Genomic DNA, 23601 nt, shown 5'->3' with positions numbered 1-23601 from the left:
GGAGTAATATGAGCAGGGAACAGAGGGGGAGATGCTAAGGAAAAGTTTGCTCCAAGAATTTGATAACCTTGGGCTGTGCAGTAGAGTTTGTATGTGTGTATTTTCAGTCTAGGCTTTAGAGCAAAATTAAAATTGGCATTACAGAAAACCCACAGAAGGTGTATACCCATTTAGATTTTTAATAGATACTAATAGAAGTAATTTTGAGTCATTTTTAAATTTATCAGTTGCTTGTCTTTAAGAAATGTATTGGCTGTGGTTCAATTTATGGAGTAATTTTTAGATCAGATCCGCGAGTCAGTGTTATGCTCTGGCCTAGGCTGGAAATGGTAAGGGAGTTTGGAATTAGATTGTTAAACATGTGCTGTGGATTTTTGCTTATAAACAAGCATCAGAGAGCTATAGCAGGGAATGGAGGGAGGGAGTTGTTCTGCTTTGGACTTTGGCTGGCTTTAAATCTGTCTGCTTAGTTGTAAAATACAATTATGACTTCAGAAACTAATCATGTAAAGACAATACTTCATTTTTGATGCAGATGTTTGGTTTGCATTGGACAAGTCATGAAAATGCTAACTGAAGTTTCTTACACAAATGCCTACAAGTTAAAAAATGTGCTTCTTTAATAAATATGTTTTTAAACTATAAAATTATACATGATTATGCATGTATGAGTAACATATAAATACAGTAATAATACTGTCAATTTATCATATTGATATAAAAGCAATAAATGAATGAATGAATGTTTTTCTTATTCATAATGTAATTAAAAAGAAAGCCCACATGAAATCACTGAGCTTTTGAAAGAGCACCCTTTCTTCCCCTTTGGGTGGTCAAGTATTAAACATTATCAGGGGTTCCAGTAACTTCCAAACAGTACATTTGTCAACAAATATTAAACCTTACAATTGGCCTTTTTACCAGTGTTGCAGCACCAAGAACTGGTAGTTTCCTTTCTCTTCTTTTCAGCATGTAATATACCCCTTACCTGTTCCTAATTATGTACTATACTTTTAAAATCATTACTATAAAATTGTAGCAGAAAAAAATAGGGAAACACACTTTACAACTGATCTTGTAACCTTTTTATCAGTCTGTCTGCACTTAATTGGCAAGGTGTTATTTTACATTTAAATGTTTGAGAAACAGCTTGCTTGCGAATCTCATTTATTTAACTTCATTTTTAAATGAATGCTATAATAAATGCTATTATTTTTTTAATAATATATTTTAAAAAACTAAGGCTTTACACTTTATTATGCTAAATATTCCTGTGGAGTTTCCATAGCTTATAATTAAATTGTTAATTAGCTGTACATGTAATTAGCATTCTCAAGAAAAGTAGATGAGGAGTCACCAGGAGAAAGAAACAAAAAAATTAAATCAAAATACTGACTGGTAATATAAAGGCCTCTAAATATGTTATCCCTAATAATGGATAATGGTTTCTTGCAGAACGGAAGCAGTCCTATATTGTACCATCATACTTTTACGGCAAAATGAGAAGACAAAGTAAAACAAAATTAAACCTTTGGGGGTCTGAGCATATGGAATGTTTCCGGAGAAGGGGAGTCTTTTTCCCTTTGTATTGTCTAAAATGAAGGAGAAGCACCACATAAGTTGTGTGACAATTATATATTTATAGAAATATATATGTAGAGAGACACATAGATACATACTGTATATGTGACATACACCTTGGAAGGAAAGAAGATAGGACTCCGTAAGAAAAGAAGATATGCCAAAAACAGCAGGACTCTCTTAAAGCTGATGTTTTGGAATGTCTTTCTTTTACATGGAGCATGCTGGTAGATTGCATAGCTAGCAAGTACATGGGGGCCCAAAAAGAAAACAGAGACAGACTGATGGCCAGACCCTTCGGATCAGCTTTTGTGACATTTGAAAAGCACAAAGCACACCAGGAGTCACCAATGCCAGGTCACGAGTGAGAAGGAACAGAGAGAATAATATGCAGGCAGCCATTGGCTTAACATGAGCACATGGCGAGTAGAGAGGCAAAAGATTGGTGATGATGGGAGATGACTGGAGCAGCAATCCCTTAATGCACCACAAAGAATACCATAAATAGACAGAAGTCATGCCTAGAAAACAGTCAGCACATCTGTGCTGTATATACTTGCCAGCTTTTCTCTTTTTTCGTCCTTTGAGCTGGAGGTTGATTTCATATTGAGAAACATTGCATTGGCACATTGACAGTTAATTAAAACCTTCCTATTGTGCTACTACTCATTCACGAGACATGAAAATATGTCTTCTAATCATGAACTCAGATAAAGAAGAACCTTTCATATTACATTTGTTTATGGAACAAATGTTAAATAGTATAATTTACTATTTATGTATACAATGACACTTGTATGGGACAAGGCCAGTCCCTCAATCTGTTTACCAGTTCATAATGGACTGAATAAGTTATGTAGTAAAATAGTAATAAAAATAGTCAAAAACATTTATGAACTATCACTTTATAGAAAAGTGAAAATATTATGACAGAGCACATGCTGAATAGTCTTACCAGCTCCCTAGCATTTCTGCACAATGCCATATCAGGGTCCAGTTTTTCTAAGACAAAATAGTTTTTCTCCTTTAATTCATTTCTCAGAGTCTCTCCCTTTATTAAGTAGACATGAGCCATGTATGGAACATTCCATACACCACTAAAGAAAAAAAGAACAGTAGTTAAAACCCACATTTTTCAGTTTTCAACATAATGCTTCCTATTCATTACATCAAGTACAGTATGTCTCAAGCCAGCAAGAAACTGAACCAATCTTATTTGTAATAAGCACAATGTAATGCTGAGACGCCTTGACTGACATGGAAGTTACATAGAAATGTCCTACAGTGTACTGCTGTTTTTTTCTGGGCTTAAGTTGATGGATAAATAAATGTCAGGCTTTGCTGAGTGATTGCTATGTGCACATCTTTATTTCTTAGTTTGAGAGTGCACACTAGTCCACACTTATATTTAAGAATTTATATTTTATATTTAACACTTATATTTAACACACTGTTAAAGGCACTAGTGTGCATTGCCTCAAGCCAGTTTTCCTCTTCTTTTAACATATCACTGTGACATTAGTCAATTATCCAGTACAGGATACATGCATTCTGTGAGGCAGTTAGGAAAACAAAACTTACACCCTCTTCCCCTGGACAATGTCAATATAGTCTTCAGAGCGTGCATAATAACCATCCAGACTTAAGGCACCCCAGAAATTAGACCACAGTTTTCCATGTCGGGTCACAAGAGGGCCAATTATTTTTCTAAAGAAAAAAGCGCAGGTGAGAAGATCTGTAACACAAGTCATTTTCATAATAAATGCAAATGTCTCACTAACAACCAATGATTGATTTAAACTGAGTAGGGTACTAATGGCCAAAAAGACACATTGCACTCAATAGCAGACAAAAATCACAGCATCAACCTCATTTATACTTCAGATAGCGTGAAGATGCATCTCTGGATCAGAAATCCGTCCACCCCAAAGTGCAAATTAGAACTGACATTTCAAGAATATTTTGGGAGATTCGAAAAGCGCATCCAAGAACGTGGGTGATGCAATTCTTTTTATTCACCACTGTACCTCCCCTGCTTTGTTTCAAACCCGCAGGCTGTTTTGAAGAAGTTGGCTCTCGTGAGCACACCATATTATTGAAAATGCATTATAAAAATTACAGCATTCATCTGGAGAAAAAACAATAAAATGTGCAATGTTAAGGTTAAAATTGAAACTATTCTCCAGCTTGTGGGTCTGGACAATTCTGAACATTTCTTTAAATATCACATAAGGGTTTCTTGAAAGTGCAGAAGTGCTGAATATCACTGTGCAAGCTACACACCACAAAGACATGCTTTTGATGCAAAAGAATAGAAAGTGTGCGTGCTTGTCTTAATGCTATGTGCCATTTACAGTTGGGGACAGTATAGCTTAAGAGGTTTTCCACATGTTGAGGTACATAGGATGCCACGTTTATTATTTTAAACTGGAAGGGATTTTCATTTGGTCAACTGTAATATACTTGTGGTTTCAGCACTACAGAATACCAAGCTTCTACAGATGTAGGAGAACTGCTAAACCAAATTACCAGCAGAGATGTTATGCTGTTTTATGGGATGCTACATACCGGTTTTGCTCAATTAGGAGTTTCAAAGTCTGGGGATTTGTCAACACAACATCTGCATCAATGCTGAAATAATAGTCACAGCTCTTGTCACTACGACACAACTCCCTAAAAGATGAAGAACACAGAATTTAAAAATAGTTTCATTTCAATCATTCACAGGAGATCACATCACCACTGATCAACATAACTGTCTGCTGCTAGGAAATAATACTGATTTCTAAATTTTGAGGAATCGGCTACTAGATTTGTAGTGCTTTTTTACATTGTACATTATAATACAGTATACATTGAGTCACTTATATACTGTAGTGAAATATTCCTATTCAACATGAAGGACTATACTGTATATAACGTGTAACGCAAAATTGTGCTTTTTTTAATGTCCTCCTATTTTTTAGTTAAAACCAAATTAACAAAGGGAACACACACATGCACACTCAGACAAATGATATAGAATGGGACATGACTTTAAAAATAATAAAATAATGTTCTGTGAAAAAATAAATATAAAAGACCATTATTATTCAGTATTTATACTGTATAAGTGTTGAATGGGCTAACAAGTGTTTATCTTATTTTAAAAGAAAGAACTTTTCAAAAGTTCAAAAGAAAATGTAATCAGATTTTCTATTCTATTTCTATGTGGAAGTAATAAAGTCCTTGCTAGTTGGGCCACAAGTTTGCTATATTAATGCCAACCATTGCTTACTAGATATATCCCACAATGTATTGTAGCTCTAGGGAGCCAATTTAAAATGAAACAGAGATATAATCTTTTGCCTGTTATAGGAATTATTAAGTCTCTGAAGCACAAAACATTTCCTGGGCTGAATGTATAAATATGTTTCAAGGATATAGCTTTTTCAATGGTATATTTTTATTTGCAATTCACAAACTAGTTTTGTAAACTGAAAAGAATATCTATAATGAAGTACAAACACAAAACGGGGCACGTGGAAATATGTATTATTTAATGCTAATGTTCTTCCCTCTCAAGAGTCTTGTTTCACGTGGTCCAGTTTGATTTAAAAATCTTTCTTAAGGGAAAATGTACTTCTATTTGAACAGAGGGAGTTTTTTTATATACAGTAACATCATCTTTAAATTTCAGTAAATAAACACAAGAAAGAAAATTAAAACATAAAGGAAACTCGGGACATTGAATTACATTTTAATGAGAACCTTCAACCTCTGGTGGCTTAATAATCTTAATATTTTGTGGAAAAACAGATTTAACATTATTATTACTGCTCTGCACCATTCCTGTGATTCATTTTTCAATTGCCGAGTTTGAGGCGCCACAGATATAATAGTCATCCTTAAGATGAAAGGATCTTTTTTCTAGAAATCCTGGATTATATGGAATGACAGTATGCATTTATCTAAAGCAGTCTGTTCAGCTATCATGGTACACTGAAGGAGATAATAAGGACAACAGTCAGTTTTAGAAAACCATTGAAAAGGATCATCACTAGGAATAAATTGCAGCTGACCTAAATGGCATCAAATTTCAACTTCATTTGGTTTCATTACACGTGGCAATTGAGGCTAGTTATTCCAGGTTTTGCTCAATAAATCATGATCAGAGTGACTCCTTTTTTTTGCAAAATTATATGTATAAGAGCACATACATTCCCATGTTCCTTGCTTCCCCTTGGCTAAGGTTCTCCTCTGGTCCCACAACTTTAAAGCTCTTAAGGGCATTCTTGTTTTGTTCCCAAAACCTCTGGATGTGCTTTTCATGGTAAACTTCCTGTATGAGAGAGAAGAGTCTCTGTGAACCAATGCTTCACGGAACAGATGGTTCATTCTTGATGAACTGCTACTTGCGTTATGTTGAGGACTTACATTGTTATGAATAAAAATGCTTAGTTTATCTTTCGGGTAATCCAAGGTCAAAAGCCGGTCGAGAAATTCAGGCATGAAGGGAGTTGATTGCTCAATAAATACACCAAGTGTGACACGTGGATATTCCTGAATTCAAAAACAAAATCAATAAAATAAAAAATCTCGGGTCAGTAATATAACACTTCGGCCTATCAAGGTCATCAGTCTATACACAGTTTGTAATGTACCAATGAATGCATTTTGTGTAAGTTTAAATACTCTCTTGCAATGCTTTCCAAACTGCAGTTTGATAGAGTGTTGTGGATGTAAGTTTATTTTGGTAAATTTACTCTAGCTTTTTCAATTTCACCATGGCTCCCAATATTTGTGCCATGGTTATCTAAAGTTTTAACATGCTTTCATTATGCTTTGTTACACTGGTCCATAGGAAAAACATGCTGTACCACAGTAAGAATGGCTTAGAAACATTTAACAGAGTACTGTATATATCAGTATTCCTATAATCCAGTGCTTGGTGTCTATAGCCCTATACTTTGTTAGATATGTAGCTAACAAACCACATTCTCACAGAGCACTGTCAAAGTCCATTTGGAGTGAAGAAAAAGAATGTTCCATCCCATGACCACCACTACAACTATGGTGGACGATGTTGGTCAGGACTGAAAGTTTCTTGTGCAGCAAGCCTAATTTGAGAACTTCATGTGTACCCTGTTTTCTTGGTATGGAACCAGAATAAGGATTTCCTTTCCAAAAATGCCTTAATTGTTACTGACAGGAAAAATATGCCAGGGAGGATCTTAGCTATGCTATTGATGGTCTTACGCCTACTCCTTCAGTTCAGAAACAATTCTCCCTGATGACATTTCCTTCTTTCCCTATCCAGATGTGGAAACCACATAATGCATATAGCAACAGAAGGCAATGACCCATGTTTACCCTCTGTCTTGGAGAAAGTAAGTAGTCTGTCTCACAAAACCTGCTATTACAGCTCTTTGAATTGGTTCTTTTTTCTAGGAGCCAAAGGTGAGTCATTCTAATCTATTAAGTATTCAGTCTCCTTGAGTTCATAAGGGTTTTTATGACTTTTTAAATTGCAATATGAAAAACAATCAGCGATGGCGATTCCTACTACCAAATACTCTTGATTAGGTAAATAATAATTTAAGACACACAATGAAAAACAGTTTATAACCCAAAGCCCCAGGTCTATTTGCACTAAAAAAATAAAAAATAAAACAGTGATGAAAAAAGTCCTACTTTACATTTTATAAGAACTTCAAAAGTGTCATTTACAATTAATTACATTTCTCTTTCTCAGAACCTACTCTAAAACCAGAAAGATACTGAATAAAATATGTACAATTTTCACTATTCAATTCTGACTTAATAATATTATATTTCAATTAAAAAGGTCTATAAACTCAAACCCTTTATTGCAATAATGATAAAAATATTTTGTCTAAATATACATATTTTATGAGGTATAATTTATAAAACAAACAGCACTTCAGGTCTATTGAATTTAATCAAAGAGTTTAAATATCTAAACAAAATGTCAGAAACTATGACAGAAAGTAAGATAAAAGGATCATCATACACTTTAATGAATTACTACACAATGTCCAAATGAAAACATGGCACAGTTAATATCCCCTGAGTGTTAATACAGTCCTGACAGTGTTGACACGTTTCATTCTGCGTCTGGATTGACTGAGGTGAGTTGCTAACTGGTGAAGGCTGACCAGTCATAGTTGTCTCCTGTTCATAGCACTAGTGAGTCTACAGATGTCCCACAGACATTTTATTAGACTCAGGTAAAGAGGAAAAGCTGGCCACAATGTGATTGTAACAAGATTGTTTTGTTGAAGTTGCCCCACTGCAATTCTAGTGTGTGTGGTCTTGCAATGTTCTATTGAAAAATTAACACTTCCAGACTAGATTACAGGAACAGAAAAGTTATTGGTTAAAGAATTTGGCCAATCTAGTGCTGAGAAGTAATCAAAGGTGTTCTTGTTTTACAGAAGATTCCTCCCCATACTATCATGTTTCCATATCCCCTACAGTTGACTTGAATATTCCCCTAAAACACGTCTTCCACTAGTGGAATAAAAAGCTCCACCATTCAATCCACTGCCACCTAAGATTTTCTCTAACCCAAGTAAAACAGTGATTTCATCTCTCAGCTGTTAACATTATTCCTTAATGGCCTCCAAGAATGCAGATTATGTTCTTGCAGATGGCAAACTGCAGTTAATCTCCTGATGCGTGGGTTGTTTCTTCCAGGAATTTCTTGTGCTGCAGCCAGTGCAGGCACATGTGTGGGTATTAGGGCCTTCCAGGAAGTGGCCTGTCCCTCACAGAGCTGGTTTACTGGTGTCTCTGGACTATCTGTCCCTCACAGAGCTGTTTTTGTGGTGGCTCTGGACTACCTACCCTCACAGAGCTGATTTCCTGGTGTCTCTGGACTACCTCTCCCTCACAGAGCTGCTTTCCTGGTTTCTGGAGTAGTCTGCCAATCATTAAAGCAGAACATCTTATTCTTCCAGCAGCTTCTCTCACAAACAGGCAGCCTTCATCTACCAAGGTATCAACCATGTGATGTTCTTCAGATGGGGTAAGGTGAAATCTTTTGCTATTCTTGCATTAATTAAAATAATATTTTTGTGAATGGCTATTTACGCATATTTTTAACTAACTGTGGCAATTACAACTGAGCTCAAACACCAAATAAGAACTTGGGATTTTTTAGTTTTCAGGTGATTTGAGCTCAGTATTGTGTTCTCGTAAGGTGATATACTACTAAAACAATAAAGAAACCTATCTGCTTGATTTTTAAAACATATATACTATTATGTACGTGTCCAATGGGCTGCTGATGTAAAATGTAAATTGGTGCATGTGCATTAGTGCACATCTTTAATAGAATAATACTGCTTGGGTACATTTCTCAGGGCAACGTAGGAGGTTCATACTTCTGGATGACATGTAAAAGCTCTACATATTCTCCCTGACACTTTGCCATAGATAACAGGCTAAAGTTTCCAAACATTCAGTTTACACTGTGATCGTCTTGAAACATCTAACTCATGTGGTTTTCTTTTACCCAGCACAAGCAAAAGGAAAAATAAAAGTAGTGTTCACAGATCTTCTGGGACTAACGTGAAAAGCTCTATCAGTAGCCAGCCTTGGCTGAACTAACTAACAAATTTTCAGGGCAACCACTGTAAGTCACTCAGTGGATTAAACCACACTGAGAAGCCCACTAAAAAGCAACATGGTCGATAGTGACACCCCTTTAAGTGAAACTTTCTAAAAACCAAAACCCATTTCCTGTACCACAGAAGTGTAGCACTTCCTCTCCATAGAAAACTCAGGCATTTATATGTTTTTAATGACGGTCTATGCATATGAACTAGAGCATGATATTTGTTATTGTTGGAAACAACTTATATAAAACTGGAGAACTGCCTTATCACAACTCTAGAATGGAAATTCAAGTTCAGACTTGTATTTCACAAATCAGCACTGTGATGACTTTGGAGTGCGAGTGAAAATGAATGACAAAAAATAATTAAATTACACGCATCTTTTCAAACTGCTATTGATTACTGACCATTCCATGTAAATTTGACTTACCTTAACTTTGGACAAGTCAAAAAGGTCATTATCACAAATACCACAGCCAGTTTCATAATTCCAAATATTAGGTATGTAATTTGCTAAATAATTCAGGTAAATCTGTAAAAAAAAAAACATGAAAAAAACATGAATATCAGTGTATGAATCAAAATATTAAATAGAAAATTAAAAGATATTTTAAGCTTTCTTGTTAATTCATATAAACATTCTAGTTTTGCTTAAGATTCTACTCAATTAATGTTTGTAAAATATATGGTATTACCATAAGTTTAAATAAAACTGAAACTACAGCATAATCAAACTATCCTGTTTAAGAACAGTCTGTATTTAATGTACAATATCACATTACCAGAACTTCAGATTATGAGTTTCAACAGATTTAATTACTCTATGCACAACAGAAGAAAGATACCGCAAATGTTTTAGCATTTGGCATTATTAGGTATTTAATCGTCTAGAGTATTCTTTATATAACTGCAAGATGATTTGAACGTTTGAAATATAAAATTAGCATACTAATGTAAAGCTTTCAGTGTATACACTTCTAAATAGAATGCAGGACATTGCAGTTCAGAAAAGACCCTGTTTTTGTTAATGACAAGCAACATTGATCCTCAAAACACATGCCTCAAATCTCTTTAAAGACACCCCATAGATAAGTTAAAGGTAAGGAGACTATTTGAGATTAACTTTAGTTAGGCCTTTTTAAATTCTCTCTTATTTGCTGGTAAAAACCACACTGTCAGTGCTTTATTTTTTATACAACACTTCATTCCTAAATGAACGGCATAAACGGGCAATATACTGTAAAGTAATAAACTCAAGATGAAACATAAGTTCCATAAGTGTCTTTACTGACTAGGTGGTACGTCTGTTGATTGCTGCTTCCCACAAGCACTAGAAGAATATTATAGAAAGATGTTTCAATTTTGTCTAGCCAGAGCACTCCTTAATGACATTCCTTATGACACTTTAGAGCAGTTCAAAGACATTTCTTTGGAGGATGTGTGCCATACACATGGTGATAACACAGGGAAATAAAAAGTTAAATGGAGATTTCTTTTGTTGAGAAGCATGTGTGCTAGCTTAATGAGGTTCAGCCTGCACCTTTGAAACTTACAAAAACCTAATTACTCATTAAAAACAGCATGATGAAGGCTGCAAATCAGAAGAGATCAACTGACAACGGAGTGTTTGCTTAATCCCTCAGGGTTACTTTCAACACAGTTTGAATCAGAAACAATCTATTCCAAAAGGATCACATTGCATCAGTTTCAGTTCTGCATGACAATATCTGGTGCACACTGTGTTGGCTTCACAGATTCTATCTACAACTATCTCAAAGACTGCCATTCCAAAGAACACTGTATCAATCACTCAATCATAAGTACAAAGACAACAAACGTTATGCAAAAAATGTCTCCAATTCTGTATCCTGAATTGACCCTTTTCCATTCCTAACATCGTTCCCTACATTTTGACGTTATATTCTTTTTTCCACAATACCTCATAATTTTATCAGAATGACAATATCAAGGAAAATCCAATTTCCCCCAGTGTTTCATTCAATCTAGCTTTAACTTGTCTTCGAGTATACAAATTTAAGGCAGATTCCCCCAGTGACTGTAATGAAAAACATAGCCTTTAATTTAATTTGACACCCTGGAACTTCCCATTAAGCAGAACTGCAACAGAAACGCCCAGCTGTAGAAAGGATCATTTAGCATTTTTGGTTTGATTTGTGTCTTATATGAACGAAGATGTGACTCACTTTAGTGTTTCCATTGCCATGAATTGCTATTGGCAGAGTGTCATAGACTGTGTTTCGTGCTCTCACTCTTTCTGTTCCAAACTTCAGTAAAACTTCATCTGAAGAGGAAAAGAACAGATAAGGAATACTTAAGATAACACTGGTCTGTGCTTTCTGGAGGCTCCTGGTTTCAGGCCTGTCCTGTCTCATCCCCCACTTAATAAACACACATATATACACCAGGGGTACAGTTAAAGTTTTATCATGTGAATTTCCATGAAGTTTACTTAAGGCTTCCTGACTTACTTCTTATGTGCCCTTCTAAAACAATAAACAATAATTACCATTTCTCACACTTTGACGTTTCTACCACTTCTCCCAATGGAAGTGTTTTTTAAAGGATCTTAGCAGCTTTACATTTTTTTTTTAATTCAAACCACAAGCTTAGGTGTTTTACTAAAACACAAGCCTTTGGAGTGGCTAGAAAAAGAACCCCAGCAAGATGGCAAGATGAAGTCAACAGATTTGCCGAAGCATGATGGATGAGGACATACAGTAAGTGGATCAAGGTGTGGATTGATAGAGTCTGATGATTTATTTAAAAGTCATGTCAAATTGAAGATAGACTTGGGTTGCACTTACCAATTGCTCCATTCAGGTTTTGAAAAATCTGGCACTTATGATCCAGCGTAATGTTCAGACGTTCCTAAAGATTGTCAAGGAACATATCATTTCAATTCTTCAGTTGTAGGTTTTGCTGCAAACACACCCACTGTAACCTACTCTCTGCGATTCTTTTTTCCATAGATATTTTATGATGTGTTAACTTTAAAGAGCAAGCAAATGCAACATTCACTGTCAAGTTCACGTCACTTCTACTCACCCTCTGGAGAGGATCCAGATATATTTTTGTGTAAAAAAGTTGATCGTCATCGTTATCGTGAAGGTTCCACTGTTCTACGATCCGGTAAACATATGGTGCATATCCAATGATTCCTGTGAATTTCACCAGTTTTAGGTTAATGTGAGAGGAAATTGTGAGCAAGAAAAAAGAACGTTGTTTTCCGAACCCAAGCTCTTTAAAAGTAATTCTTAAGGACTTGTTTGGGGCATTTGTTCTGGCAAATATTCTGGCAAATATCAGAAATTTGTAAAGCTTCATTTTAAACCTGAAAACAATTAAAATGTTGTCCAACATTACTTTAAATCTTTTTTCTTTGTCCAGAAGACTAATAGGAGTGTGGCAAAGGATACATTTTAAGCTTTGAACTTTTGGAACACATTTCTAAACTATCTGCACATTATCATGATTTACATTAAAGATCTATAACGTTTACTAGTTGATTTAATTAAAAATTGTATGAACTCATAAGAAATATAAATATTGTATTTTAAATTGGATGTGCACTTAATATAATTAATTATAGTTATATATCAATTCCAAATACAAAATGCATACATAAGTAGCTACATAATGCTTCTTGCAATAGTTCAAATACAGTAAACTAATTCTGCAGAAATGTTAAGTGTGAAATTAAAACATTTAGTGTAAGCCTGCAAGGAGAGGGAAACTTAATTTCAAACTTCAGTTTCCAAAGTTAAAAGGGAAAGAAAAAAGAAAGTGAATTGTTCAAAATGTGCAGTATTGTGCATACACTGTAACACTAAAGAGATTCCACAGCCATAATTTAGAACAAACTGCAACCAATTGTTATTAAACCATTTATTATCATTCCTTAATTTTATAAAATTGTCTCAGATAGGTATTTAAAGTTTTGCCTTTGTATAACATAGGAATATTTGTCTCGGGATACATATATTACTAATATATCAATCCATGTGCATATGCAAGTTATGAACTTTAATAGAAGTATGCAGCTAATCAATTTCAACAAGCCATTAGTGGTTAATGTGCCACCACTTGTGAGTAATTGATTGGGCTGGTTTGACTCGAGCAGGTGGGTGTGGGCAGGTCAGAGACCTCTTAAAGGACTCGGAATGAACCGTGGAGAAAGTCTGTAAATCTGAATGCTAAACTGCCCAAGCCTTCTTGGGCTGGATGCCATTTTATGAATTTTTCTAAGAAAATTCTCCAATTCTCCAATTGGCACCTGCTCTCACTCAGTTTTGAAAGGGGGGGTTTCCCTTAAAACCATGATTTTCTTGCTGTCTAGACAGCAGCAGTCTCCCTGCCACAAGGAAGAAGTAACACAAACATTGTCACCCTTTAGAGTACGAGAATATTTTTATCCTTAATGCTGCATAACAATAATCACAATATACCGCTGACCTTGAACTCTGACCCCAAGCTTCTCTCCCTGTCTGTGTGTCCCATGGAGAGCAAGTTGGGGTCTGCGAAAAGACAAACTCCAAATACAAGAAATTGTATATGGCCAATAAAGTGATCTTATGCAAGAGGAAAACTGGTAACCCTTTTTGTCTGTCTGGTGAACTCTGCCTTTTTTTAAGTATAATATAGAAAGTACCAGAAAATTGAATGGTTTGGTTTTGTCACTGGTCGTAGTCCAATTTTAGGTATCCTTATTAGGAGGCCCTTCAGACATTGCTAACATGAAAAGAAAAGCAGATATTCCATAAATAAATAAGAATGGGGGGAATGATTCCAAAAGCTTATTTTATTCCAAAAATAAACTAAAATTACAAAGCAGATGCAAAATAGTTTCAAAAGCCTTCACAATTAGAGACAACCTTCACCACAGGTATTACATGGGTGATGACAAATGCACCTTCAAGTGGTTTATTTCATGGCAGGAAAAGCCTTATTTGAAACATGAGGGATTGAATAAAGTAGGTTTAATAACCATATCCAACCAACCTTTTCTGAAATTAAGATTTTTGTGTTAAAAATAGATAGCACTTGCAATCACTTATATTTGACAGCCTCTATACAGCTTTTCCATCTGCTAGAGAACAAACATTTCATGATTAAAAATACTTCCACATTTTCCTATTTAATTGAATGTAAATTCTGTGCTCTAATAAAAAAAAAATCACTGCACTGCTTGAATAAGGAGACTATTGCCAGACAAGCCACACTAGTACAAAATTCATCTATTCTTTAACAGGACTCCAGAATTAATGTTCAACATACAACATCCTGAGTTGATCTCATCTGGTGCAAACAAAGAAGCAAGCACTTCTGTTTGACAAAGAACATCTGTTTCATTTGAAAAACACTTTTGCGGTTATGTGATAATATCCATCACCGACAATAAATCAAACCTGGCAGGGTTTCAAGGCAATATTGAAATGAAATTGAAGATATCAGCAGGAACCCTCACAAAATTGAAATTGTGTTTTTAAACTTTAAATTTAGTTTAATTTGGTTTTATAAAGGAAATCATGTGCAAACAAACTACAAATGCCAAAATGGCATTACATACTACAACATACTGTATAACAGGAAACGACATACTGTACCATCACTCAGAAGAAGAAACTGAAGTGATGCACTCGGCTCAAATTATAATATCTAATATAATAATTTCTTATACTTATATAGCACTTTTCTGGACACTCCACTCAAAATGCTTTACAGGCAATGGGGAAAATTGTGACTTAAATGTCCAGATTGTTATACTGTAAAAAATGTAACTTAATACAACGATTGTTAAAGTAAATTTTTATTTTAAGGCAAACCTCATTCATTTTTAAGTCTCCTGATAACGTGTATGCTTTAGGTTTTTTTCCATGCAGTCTGGGGAAAAAAACAGCAAGCTTGACCTATTGCTTATCCTCTGAGAGGTTAGGGTAAGTCTGCCAACTTACCCACAAAATATTACTTTTCTTACAGAAATGTAGCTGCAGCGAAAAATAATACTTTCAATTTTACATTTTCATGCAAAACATCAAAAAAGCTAAATCAAATTAACATGTCATGTTGATGACAACAATTTGTCCTGAAGATGACAGCAGGCAGACCTATCAGCACAGGGATCGAACAAATAAGGCAAACTGACCACTCCACTGAAAGCTGTAATTTCGGCGTTCAAAATAGCAGCAGCATAACAAGCATGTGATCTGAAACACCATGAGCCACAAAATGATGAATGTAGCAGCTTAGGGCAACTCTCCTTGTTGTAGCCTTTCATGGGATGGGAAAAATGGCTGAGGTGAACTGACAGACTGCAATGAATGAACCATTCACCTAATCTTAAATCATGAATAGGCCAGTATTTAGTCTGTCCAACAGGAAATACCACAGAATGCCCATTGAGTCCTTTCTATTTTAAGTATATAAAAATTCTACTGAAAGTGCTGAAAGGATTTTCTGAAAGACTTCAAGGAAAAATAAGTTCCAGGGCTATTATACTACAGTCATAGATGATTTGTTTAAATTATCTTTGTAACTTCCTGATCTGGGATTGGGAACAATATCCTTCTGTTAAATCTCAGCGTACCAACGTTTGTGACTAGAAAATAATATGCAAAGGTGACACAGGGGAGCCCACAGCATAAACAAAATTGTTAACATTTGCATTATCTAAAAGGTGACCAGTTTTAGCTGGCCTTGTGTTCAATCAAATTCGTTTATAAGGTTTTTTCCATGCAAATGTGTTCTGTGAGACAAAACTGACCCAAGGACCTAATGTATCTAAACAGCCGGAAAGGGAAAGGGAATGATTTAACATTTCTCAGCAGAATCAAATGCTCATGAGAAGAAATCCAAAAGGCCTTCAGCTCCAATGATCCTATGAGATAAAAGTTAAAGAAATTTACCCAAATTCCTGAACTTGTCTGATCTTTTAAAATTGATCTAAATCAACTGCACCCACCTCCTGAGTTAAGGAATCGCTTTCCACTTCGGACAGATGGATACTTGTCTGCTAGTCTCTTATCTGGCCAGATCAGCCCCTCAGCAGCAAACAATACTTTGTGATTTGCTTGTTGAAATTTTTTTAAGAGCTCCTCAGGGCCACCAGCAAAGATAACATCATAGCTGAAATGTAAAAGAAGATAAAAGCAAGAAATACTGGTTACAATTAGATCAAGAAAGGCAATCATTTAGGAAAACAATGCTCATTTACAGTTCATTGAATTGTTAGGTAAAATTGCAGATAAACCAGTTAATAGGTACTGTGTCCACGTGTGAAGAACTCCTATCAGTCTGAAATGAACAGTGTCTGTTGGCAACACAAGTGGAATCCACCTTAGTTTTATCTGTCAAATAGAGCCTTAATCAAATTACGTGTCCTGTGATATAAAGTGCCTCTTAAAAGTATCCAAGCCCTTGCACAGTTTTCATATTTTGTTGATTTTTAGCTTTCAGTAATGACACTTTGAAATTGCAATGCAGTTAACATTTGTTATCTACACCATCTACTCGACACATTCAAAGCACAAAAATAAAAAGAATGAGATGATCAACATGAAAAAAACTTAAGTCATGACTGCATAAGTATTTAATTGCCACACAATTAGTTTCATGTCCTCTGTGTGCAATAATAGTGGTTATAGTGGTTTCAGAGGTAAAATCACCTGTTTCTAGGAGGTTCCTTAGTTTGGTAATTAATTTCTAGCAAAGAATCAGCCATGAAGAACGTGGAACTTTCAAAGCAAGTCAAGGATAAAGTCATTGAAGGCCACAGATTAGGAGAATGGTACTAGAGTATTGATGTCTCAGAATATCTGTGTGAGCAAAATGTAGTCAATCATCAAGAAACAGAAGGTAAATTTTACCAGCAGAAAATGACTGCATGAGGACCTTCTTCCAAACTAAGCAACATGGAGAGATTTGGTGAGGGAAAAACATTCAAAAGAGTTCAGTCAACAATATCCTGATCACTCCACAAAGCTGGCCCTTGTGGGAGAATGCAAAGACTTGCATGGAGTTTGGAACAAAGCACCTAAATGTTATCTTGCAAAAATACGGCAACATTTTTTTGGCACCAGATACCAAATTAGATATTTATGGTCTAAAGGCCAAACCTTACATTTGATGCAAACCCAACAAAGCAGTCAACACCATCCCTAAAGAGAAGCACTGAGGTGGTAGCATCATAATATGGGGATATGTCTCCACATAGGGACTGAAAAGCTTGTTAAGACTAGAAAGAAAAAAATGGATAGAGCAAAGTACAGGTAAATACTGAAAAAAACCTGTTTCATAGTCTTCTAAAGTCTTCACAAGCAATCCCTAAGCAATTTGAGAGAGTGTGATCCATTTGCCAAGATCAACAGACAAACATTGCCACAAGCCAGTGTTCAAAATCCAAAACGACTCATGACTGAAATTGCTGCCAAAGGTGCTTCAACCAAATACCTGAGTTTGGAGGTCTGAATATTTATGCAATCAATACATTTTAGTTTTCATCATCAGTTTTTGCAGAGATTTACTGTGACTTCAGTTTCAGCATTTTGGTTTTCATTAAAATATTAAGTTTATAAAAATGAGTATGCATCATTTTATTTCACAAAATGGGATACTATAGGAAGGGTTTATATACTTTGCAAGGCACTGTATGTAATTTCATTTTTTTGGTCTTATACATACATATCCCTTACAATAAGGGTGTATATATTTTGGGTTTTCTGTGGCTTAGTTTCTCCATAAGCATTCTGGACTGATTCCAGCTCCAGCAGTGAATCCAAACCATTATTGCATATTCTATTAATATCATGGCGAGTCTCACAATATGAAACCTATCTGTGGAAATCATCCGAGGGAATTACTTCCAGGTGAAGCGTCTGCGATAGATACACATATGTTTTTAACATCAGTAAAACATTTGGCGGAAGTGCTCAATATTGTTTTACAAGTATCAAATGGTGTTGGATGGATCATAGAGCAGCATTTCCCAAGACATACACTTCCTACTGCACCATAAGATACAATTTGTCCATATAACATCATCCGTTAAAATGAACAGCATTCAATTAAAAAACAAAATGTTTCTGACGATACCCCAAATCTTCTATAGATAACTCAGTGGTTTCTAAGCTTAATTATGAAACATTCCAATTTTGAACATCAACAAAATCTACAGTGATAAGGCAAGTGATATGTTTTCAGGAGAACTGTACTGAGCCTGTGTAGTATATTTGATATATTTACATATTATTTATTATTTATCAAAAGGCAATAATTGTATTGCAGGGCTTTACAAAACCCCGAAGAAATGGACCAACCTTTTTTTGGATGAAGCTAATATTTTCCATATCCAATGTAAGTCCTAAATAAACTCACTGGTGATGGTTTAAAGCTAACTAAAAACACTTAAACACTGGGTGTAGTTCAGTTCCAACACTATGCCAATTAACAATCATTTCTATTTCACCATACACATTTAGTAGGGGAAGGTGTTTTATCTGATGCATTAAAACTGGACACCCAATAATTTAGTAAATGGTTAAATTAAGTAACCATTTATTACGTTTGATTACCTAAAACAACCTCAACACTAACATGGTATCTGGCAATTTTTCAAAGGGAAGATGGCTATCAGTTTAGTGCAGCAGAAAAACCTTTTAATTTATATGATTAAAGTTCAATGGCTTTAAAATGTAGTTATGGGTTCTAGAATTATTATAATTATATGGCATTCAAGTATAATCAAGAAAGTATAGTCATTAACCACACTATAAGTGTTATTAAAGAAATTGTTCAAATTTTTTTCAGACTATACGACTTTTAGAAAAGTGTACTGTTGCGTGGCAAACTCAAGAAATACATGTAGCAAAGCACAGTTAGATCAGGGATACAAGCATAATAAGCATATTTATAGATACACTAAAATGATCAATGTAAAATGGATAAACCAAAAAAAATGACGAGCAATGGAAAAGCAAAATAAAGGCTTTGTTTGAGTGTGGGAGAAGCCATGCGAAAATAAGGTAAAGCCATAAGAAAACTGAAACAGGGAGTCATGGATATCGTACCTGTCAATAGCCATTACAACAAGGTCTTCTTGCTCAGCAAATTCTTGCATTGCCTCCTTCAGCAGTCGCACTTTCTGCCCTCCCCCAATCGATTTTCCCACATCGCCGCCTTTCCATTCCTCTCCTCTACCGAGAACCTGCAAAGACATAATTGACCATTAAAAATGTTTACAATTCTGTGCCATAAGATGGAGAGTAATTACAATAAAGGTTTTACTTTTTGGCCCTTCAATCCTGCTGTTGTTCTTTTCAGGGTAAAGTCTCCCCTGCTGTTTGGTTGTTCTCTCAGTTTAAATGCACACCACATTTGTCATACCTTAACAGTGTAGTTCAGATACTTCGCCGTCTGCATAAAACGTAGAAAGCCATCTGTCTCCTGAGTTGCAACAGTAAGCACAAGCAGTTTATCTGAAACAGAATAAATCAGGTATTTTACAGTTTCTACACAAAACCAACTGCGTACTGTATGCCTTGTTTTCTACTAGAGTTTTAAGCTACATTTTTTTTAAAATGAGAATTTGACCTCAGTTCAGGCAGTCCTCTTAAACCACTTGAAAGACAAAAACAAAACTTGTGTTTCAGTTGCGAACAATAAAGCCACTAAAATGTATTGTGCACATATTGTAGATTGTAGATCTGCTTTTATTTCAAATGAATACATAATCTAGCACTCTGACTTTGAGTCTGGACTTCAGTGGCTGGTGCGTAACCAAAGAAAACTATTGCTACATGTTTTGTTGTCATTTTTCTTTGTCAAATCCAAACCCACAATGCTCTAAAATAACCATCTAATTACTCTGAAAGCACACATCACCCAGTTACTGAAATGACCATTGCATTTCCATCCTTTGCATTGCCACACACATATCTGTCTGCAGAATCTATGAGAAGCCTGACCCTCAGCTGTAACCCTCAAACTCAAGGATTCCGTGTCCCTCGGTATTTACTGAATAATTAACAACTGATAAATCAGCAGTCATTACTGCTGCATGCCTTTAAAGACGCCTAAAGATGAGGTAGGGGATGCTGCTGTTATAGTAATAAGAATACAATACATAATTGACCCTGGTGCATTTTCTAGGTTTGTCAAAACTAATTTGCATTGTAAGACACACTACTTAAATGGTCCTTTTCTAGTCTGATTCTTCTGCTTTTTTACAATAACTGAATCCATCAGAGTAATTAGTCTACATTACACAGGTCATGAGGAAATCGGTTACAGCTCAGAAAAAATCAGTAGCAGATGTGTGGATATCCACTTCTTGTATAGGAAAACCCATGAGTGGTACAGTACATCCATCATTAGAAACAGTATGTTAACAATAAGCCCAGACATCACGGTCTCTCATTTCTTCTCTTTTAGCAAAAATATTTTTCAAAACCTACTATATTTGCATTTTTAACCTTACGGTATTATTGTCTTGGTGGTGTTGTTAGTGGTATTGTCTTCCTATTCCCATTAATAATTAAAAAATGAAATACACATATATGTGTACTGAAGTAGTACAAATAGGTAGCTGCATCGGCATGCGCAGGCTGCAAAGGAACAAATAAAGGTTTATTCCATGCTGAAAAGAGAAGAAAAGAAATTCAACGTTTCGGCTGTGGAGTCTTCTTCGGGTGTTGACAACTGAAGAAGGCCCCACAGCTCAAACGTTGTTTCTTTTCTTCTCTTTTCAGCATGGAATAAACCTTTACCTGTTCTTCTGTGTACTTATGTTGTACTTTATTGTACTGTGAAATGTGAACTCAGTTTTGTCTTTTTATAGTTATTATTTAAATACATCTCATAATATCTCTATATAACAAAGACATGAAACACTGTGAAATACGAAATCAAGGTATTACATGCATAAATTAGACACATGACTTCCTCTCCTAATCAGAATGAACAAACAGTGGGCAGACAGACTGTTACACTGTAGTCTGTTTATGCAAACAACTTTCCTGTTACAAGTATTTTTTATTTCCTGTCTGGAAACCTGAAGTTATAATCTCTTTTTCTACCAGGATTCATGAAGCAGGACACATGACTAGCTTTCTGGATTTCTTTTAGCTTTCTCTATTGGCAGTTCATCTTAGAAGAGGAGTAACACATACAGGAATGCAGGGAATGAACTCTCAACAGCTCCCATGTTAAAAGGGGCCCTCCAGCAGGATATCTTATGTTTGGCTTGTACTGTAACTCACTTGTTATCGGCCAGTATTGAATACATGGAGTTTTCTGTCAGGTACTTCAGTTTTCTCATGATTCGTCAAATCCCAAAAGTTTGCAGTTACGAATATCAACTTGAAGAGGAACAGATGGCAAAGTCGTTTACCATGATCGTAGCTACACTGCAGCTGTCTTAGCCGTCTGGGTAAAGATTAGTCTAGGAAAAGTTTTTTTTTCCCCATAGTGGCTAAGTTGATGCAGAGGTCATGTTCATATTGTTTATTCAGGCATATCATATTCGATTGTAACTTCCTCCTTGTTCAGGGAACAGCAGCATGAAATCAAACTTTCTTCATGATAGTTGAGACATACTGACACTGACGTAAATGGAATAAGTGAGGGACGCTATTTATCCAAAGGATGCCTACTTGGTGAGGACAGAGACTATAAAAGGAACCTGCACCTTTTGCAAAATTCACACTTCCATGTTAAAAATAAATGGTCTTACTGCTTCTCCCTTGCACTTCAATGCAAACTACAGTACTAATGTACATCCGTTACAGATAACGGACCCCTGTGTCAGCCCTCATAAAGAAGCTCTATACCTCTGACCTATACTTCTGTTTCTCCTCCACAACAGACTTCTACTATTCATTTCAAGCTTGGAAGAGGATAGAACTCAGAGGGTTCAAAAGGAACAAGGCACTGTTGGGACTCAAGACAGCCGCCATACTGAGAGGAACTGGTGTAAGATTTAAAGGTCTGGGCAGAAATCATAAATCCAATTATGGGCAGAAATCAATAATCAAATTATGATCACCAGGTTACCTGGTATCCAAGTAAATAAATGGTTTGTGTACATACTGTATTTGCTTGAAAATACATGATAAGAACAAGACACGGGTATGTACCCATAGTATTTAATCACAGCTAGAAGCCACTTTCCAAACCATCATGTATTTATTCACCTTTGTTCCAAAATACAAAAATATTATTAAAAATACGAAATAATAAAAATAATTAATTTTAACAAAACAGACTTATTGCTACAATAATTAAAAACAAATCATATTTTAAACAGGGTGGATTTATTCCTGCTCGTGTATTAGAATATTGGTGAATAGCTACTTCCTGGCTGCCCTATATTGGGCTTCATGGCACATGGTTCTCTAATGCAGGCAGTCACTTTTGTATAGTGTGTCTATTAGCTACTGTACACACACACCCACATAAATGGGTAGTGAAAATGAACATCATTCATCTCACTTGACCTGAACATGGACTGATGTCAAACAACTGATCCGTTTAAGAAAATGCCTGAGAAAAACAAAAACTCAGAAAGTTTCACTGAAAATGCACTCCCTGTTGGGGTGTACATTAAACTTTCCTGCCATGTGTCCAAACCCCAACATTTCCATAATTTCTAATGGGTGATAAAAAGTAATACATCATTGGGTGTTCAATACATTTATAAAAAAAGAACATACTGTACAGTTGCTGTGTTATCAAAACCTTTAAAGCACCGTATCTTCTACATTACACTGTAAATGGTATGATGATATAATCCATCAGGCAGAAGGAATCCTTGTGTGATTTTAATCTGAACATTCCAGCATTATTATGCAATGGTTTGGTTGAGTACTGTATAAAAAAATCCCAGAGGCTAAAACAGTAAGTAACCAGAGACATATGTCACTGATTATGTTCTTGTGTGTACTGTATGTGCATGATTTAACTTTCCATTAGGTTTGAAAGGCAAGGTAAAAAATCCACAAACAAGGAACACCGGGAAAACTGTAATTGAATATACATGTGGATATGATCTGGGATACCATATATACCCAGCTATAAAATTATAATACTTTTTTTCCCTGGGTCATAAGAGCTTAATTCACAACTTCAGCTAAATTCCTCTGAGCAATCCTGGTTTTCTAGCCTGCTGAGTAAACAAAACTAAGCCTGAGATGAGCCACAGCTGTGAATGCTTAGCCACTGGCAGAGCACTCTGTTCTACTGCATCTCAGCAGTGAAACAGGGTTTCCATCAATTTAAACAAGAGGCTTAAAAGTTCCATGTGGCCAAGTGATTGTGACTTCAGTGCCACAGCCAACCACAAGCACTCACAAACGTATGCAAGCTTTCATATCATTTTCCCCCCATG

General features: G+C 35.5%; 1 protein-coding gene across 2 annotated transcripts in view; it reads right to left on the bottom strand.

Moving 5' to 3' along the window:
• plod2 (procollagen-lysine, 2-oxoglutarate 5-dioxygenase 2) overlaps positions 1–23601 on the bottom strand; it is a 46410-nt gene that overhangs the window by 6323 nt on the left and 16486 nt on the right. Inside the window, exons 2-14 of one of the 2 annotated variants that reach the window (XM_006637705.3) lie at positions 19602–19693; positions 19286–19422; positions 16183–16346; positions 12270–12382; positions 12029–12092; positions 11408–11505; positions 9634–9735; positions 5998–6123; positions 5781–5902; positions 4150–4254; positions 3163–3288; positions 2537–2678; positions 1530–1592 (exon numbers count right to left, since the gene is read on the bottom strand). In XM_006637705.3, coding sequence (XP_006637768.2) covers positions 1530–1592; positions 2537–2678; positions 3163–3288; positions 4150–4254; positions 5781–5902; positions 5998–6123; positions 9634–9735; positions 11408–11505; positions 12029–12092; positions 12270–12382; positions 16183–16346; positions 19286–19422; positions 19602–19693 — 1454 coding nt within the window. The remainder of the gene's footprint in view (positions 1–1529; positions 1593–2536; positions 2679–3162; positions 3289–4149; positions 4255–5780; positions 5903–5997; positions 6124–9633; positions 9736–11407; positions 11506–12028; positions 12093–12269; positions 12383–16182; positions 16347–19285; positions 19423–19601; positions 19694–23601) is intronic. The other variant, XM_006637706.3, reaches the window with a different exon arrangement.

Source organism: Lepisosteus oculatus, chromosome 13, assembly GCF_040954835.1.
Source record: "Lepisosteus oculatus isolate fLepOcu1 chromosome 13, fLepOcu1.hap2, whole genome shotgun sequence".
NCBI classification, from domain to species: Eukaryota; Metazoa; Chordata; class Actinopteri; order Semionotiformes; family Lepisosteidae; genus Lepisosteus; species Lepisosteus oculatus.
The sequence above is the reverse complement of the archived record's forward strand: the minus strand, read 5'-3'. Positions and strand labels throughout refer to the sequence as shown.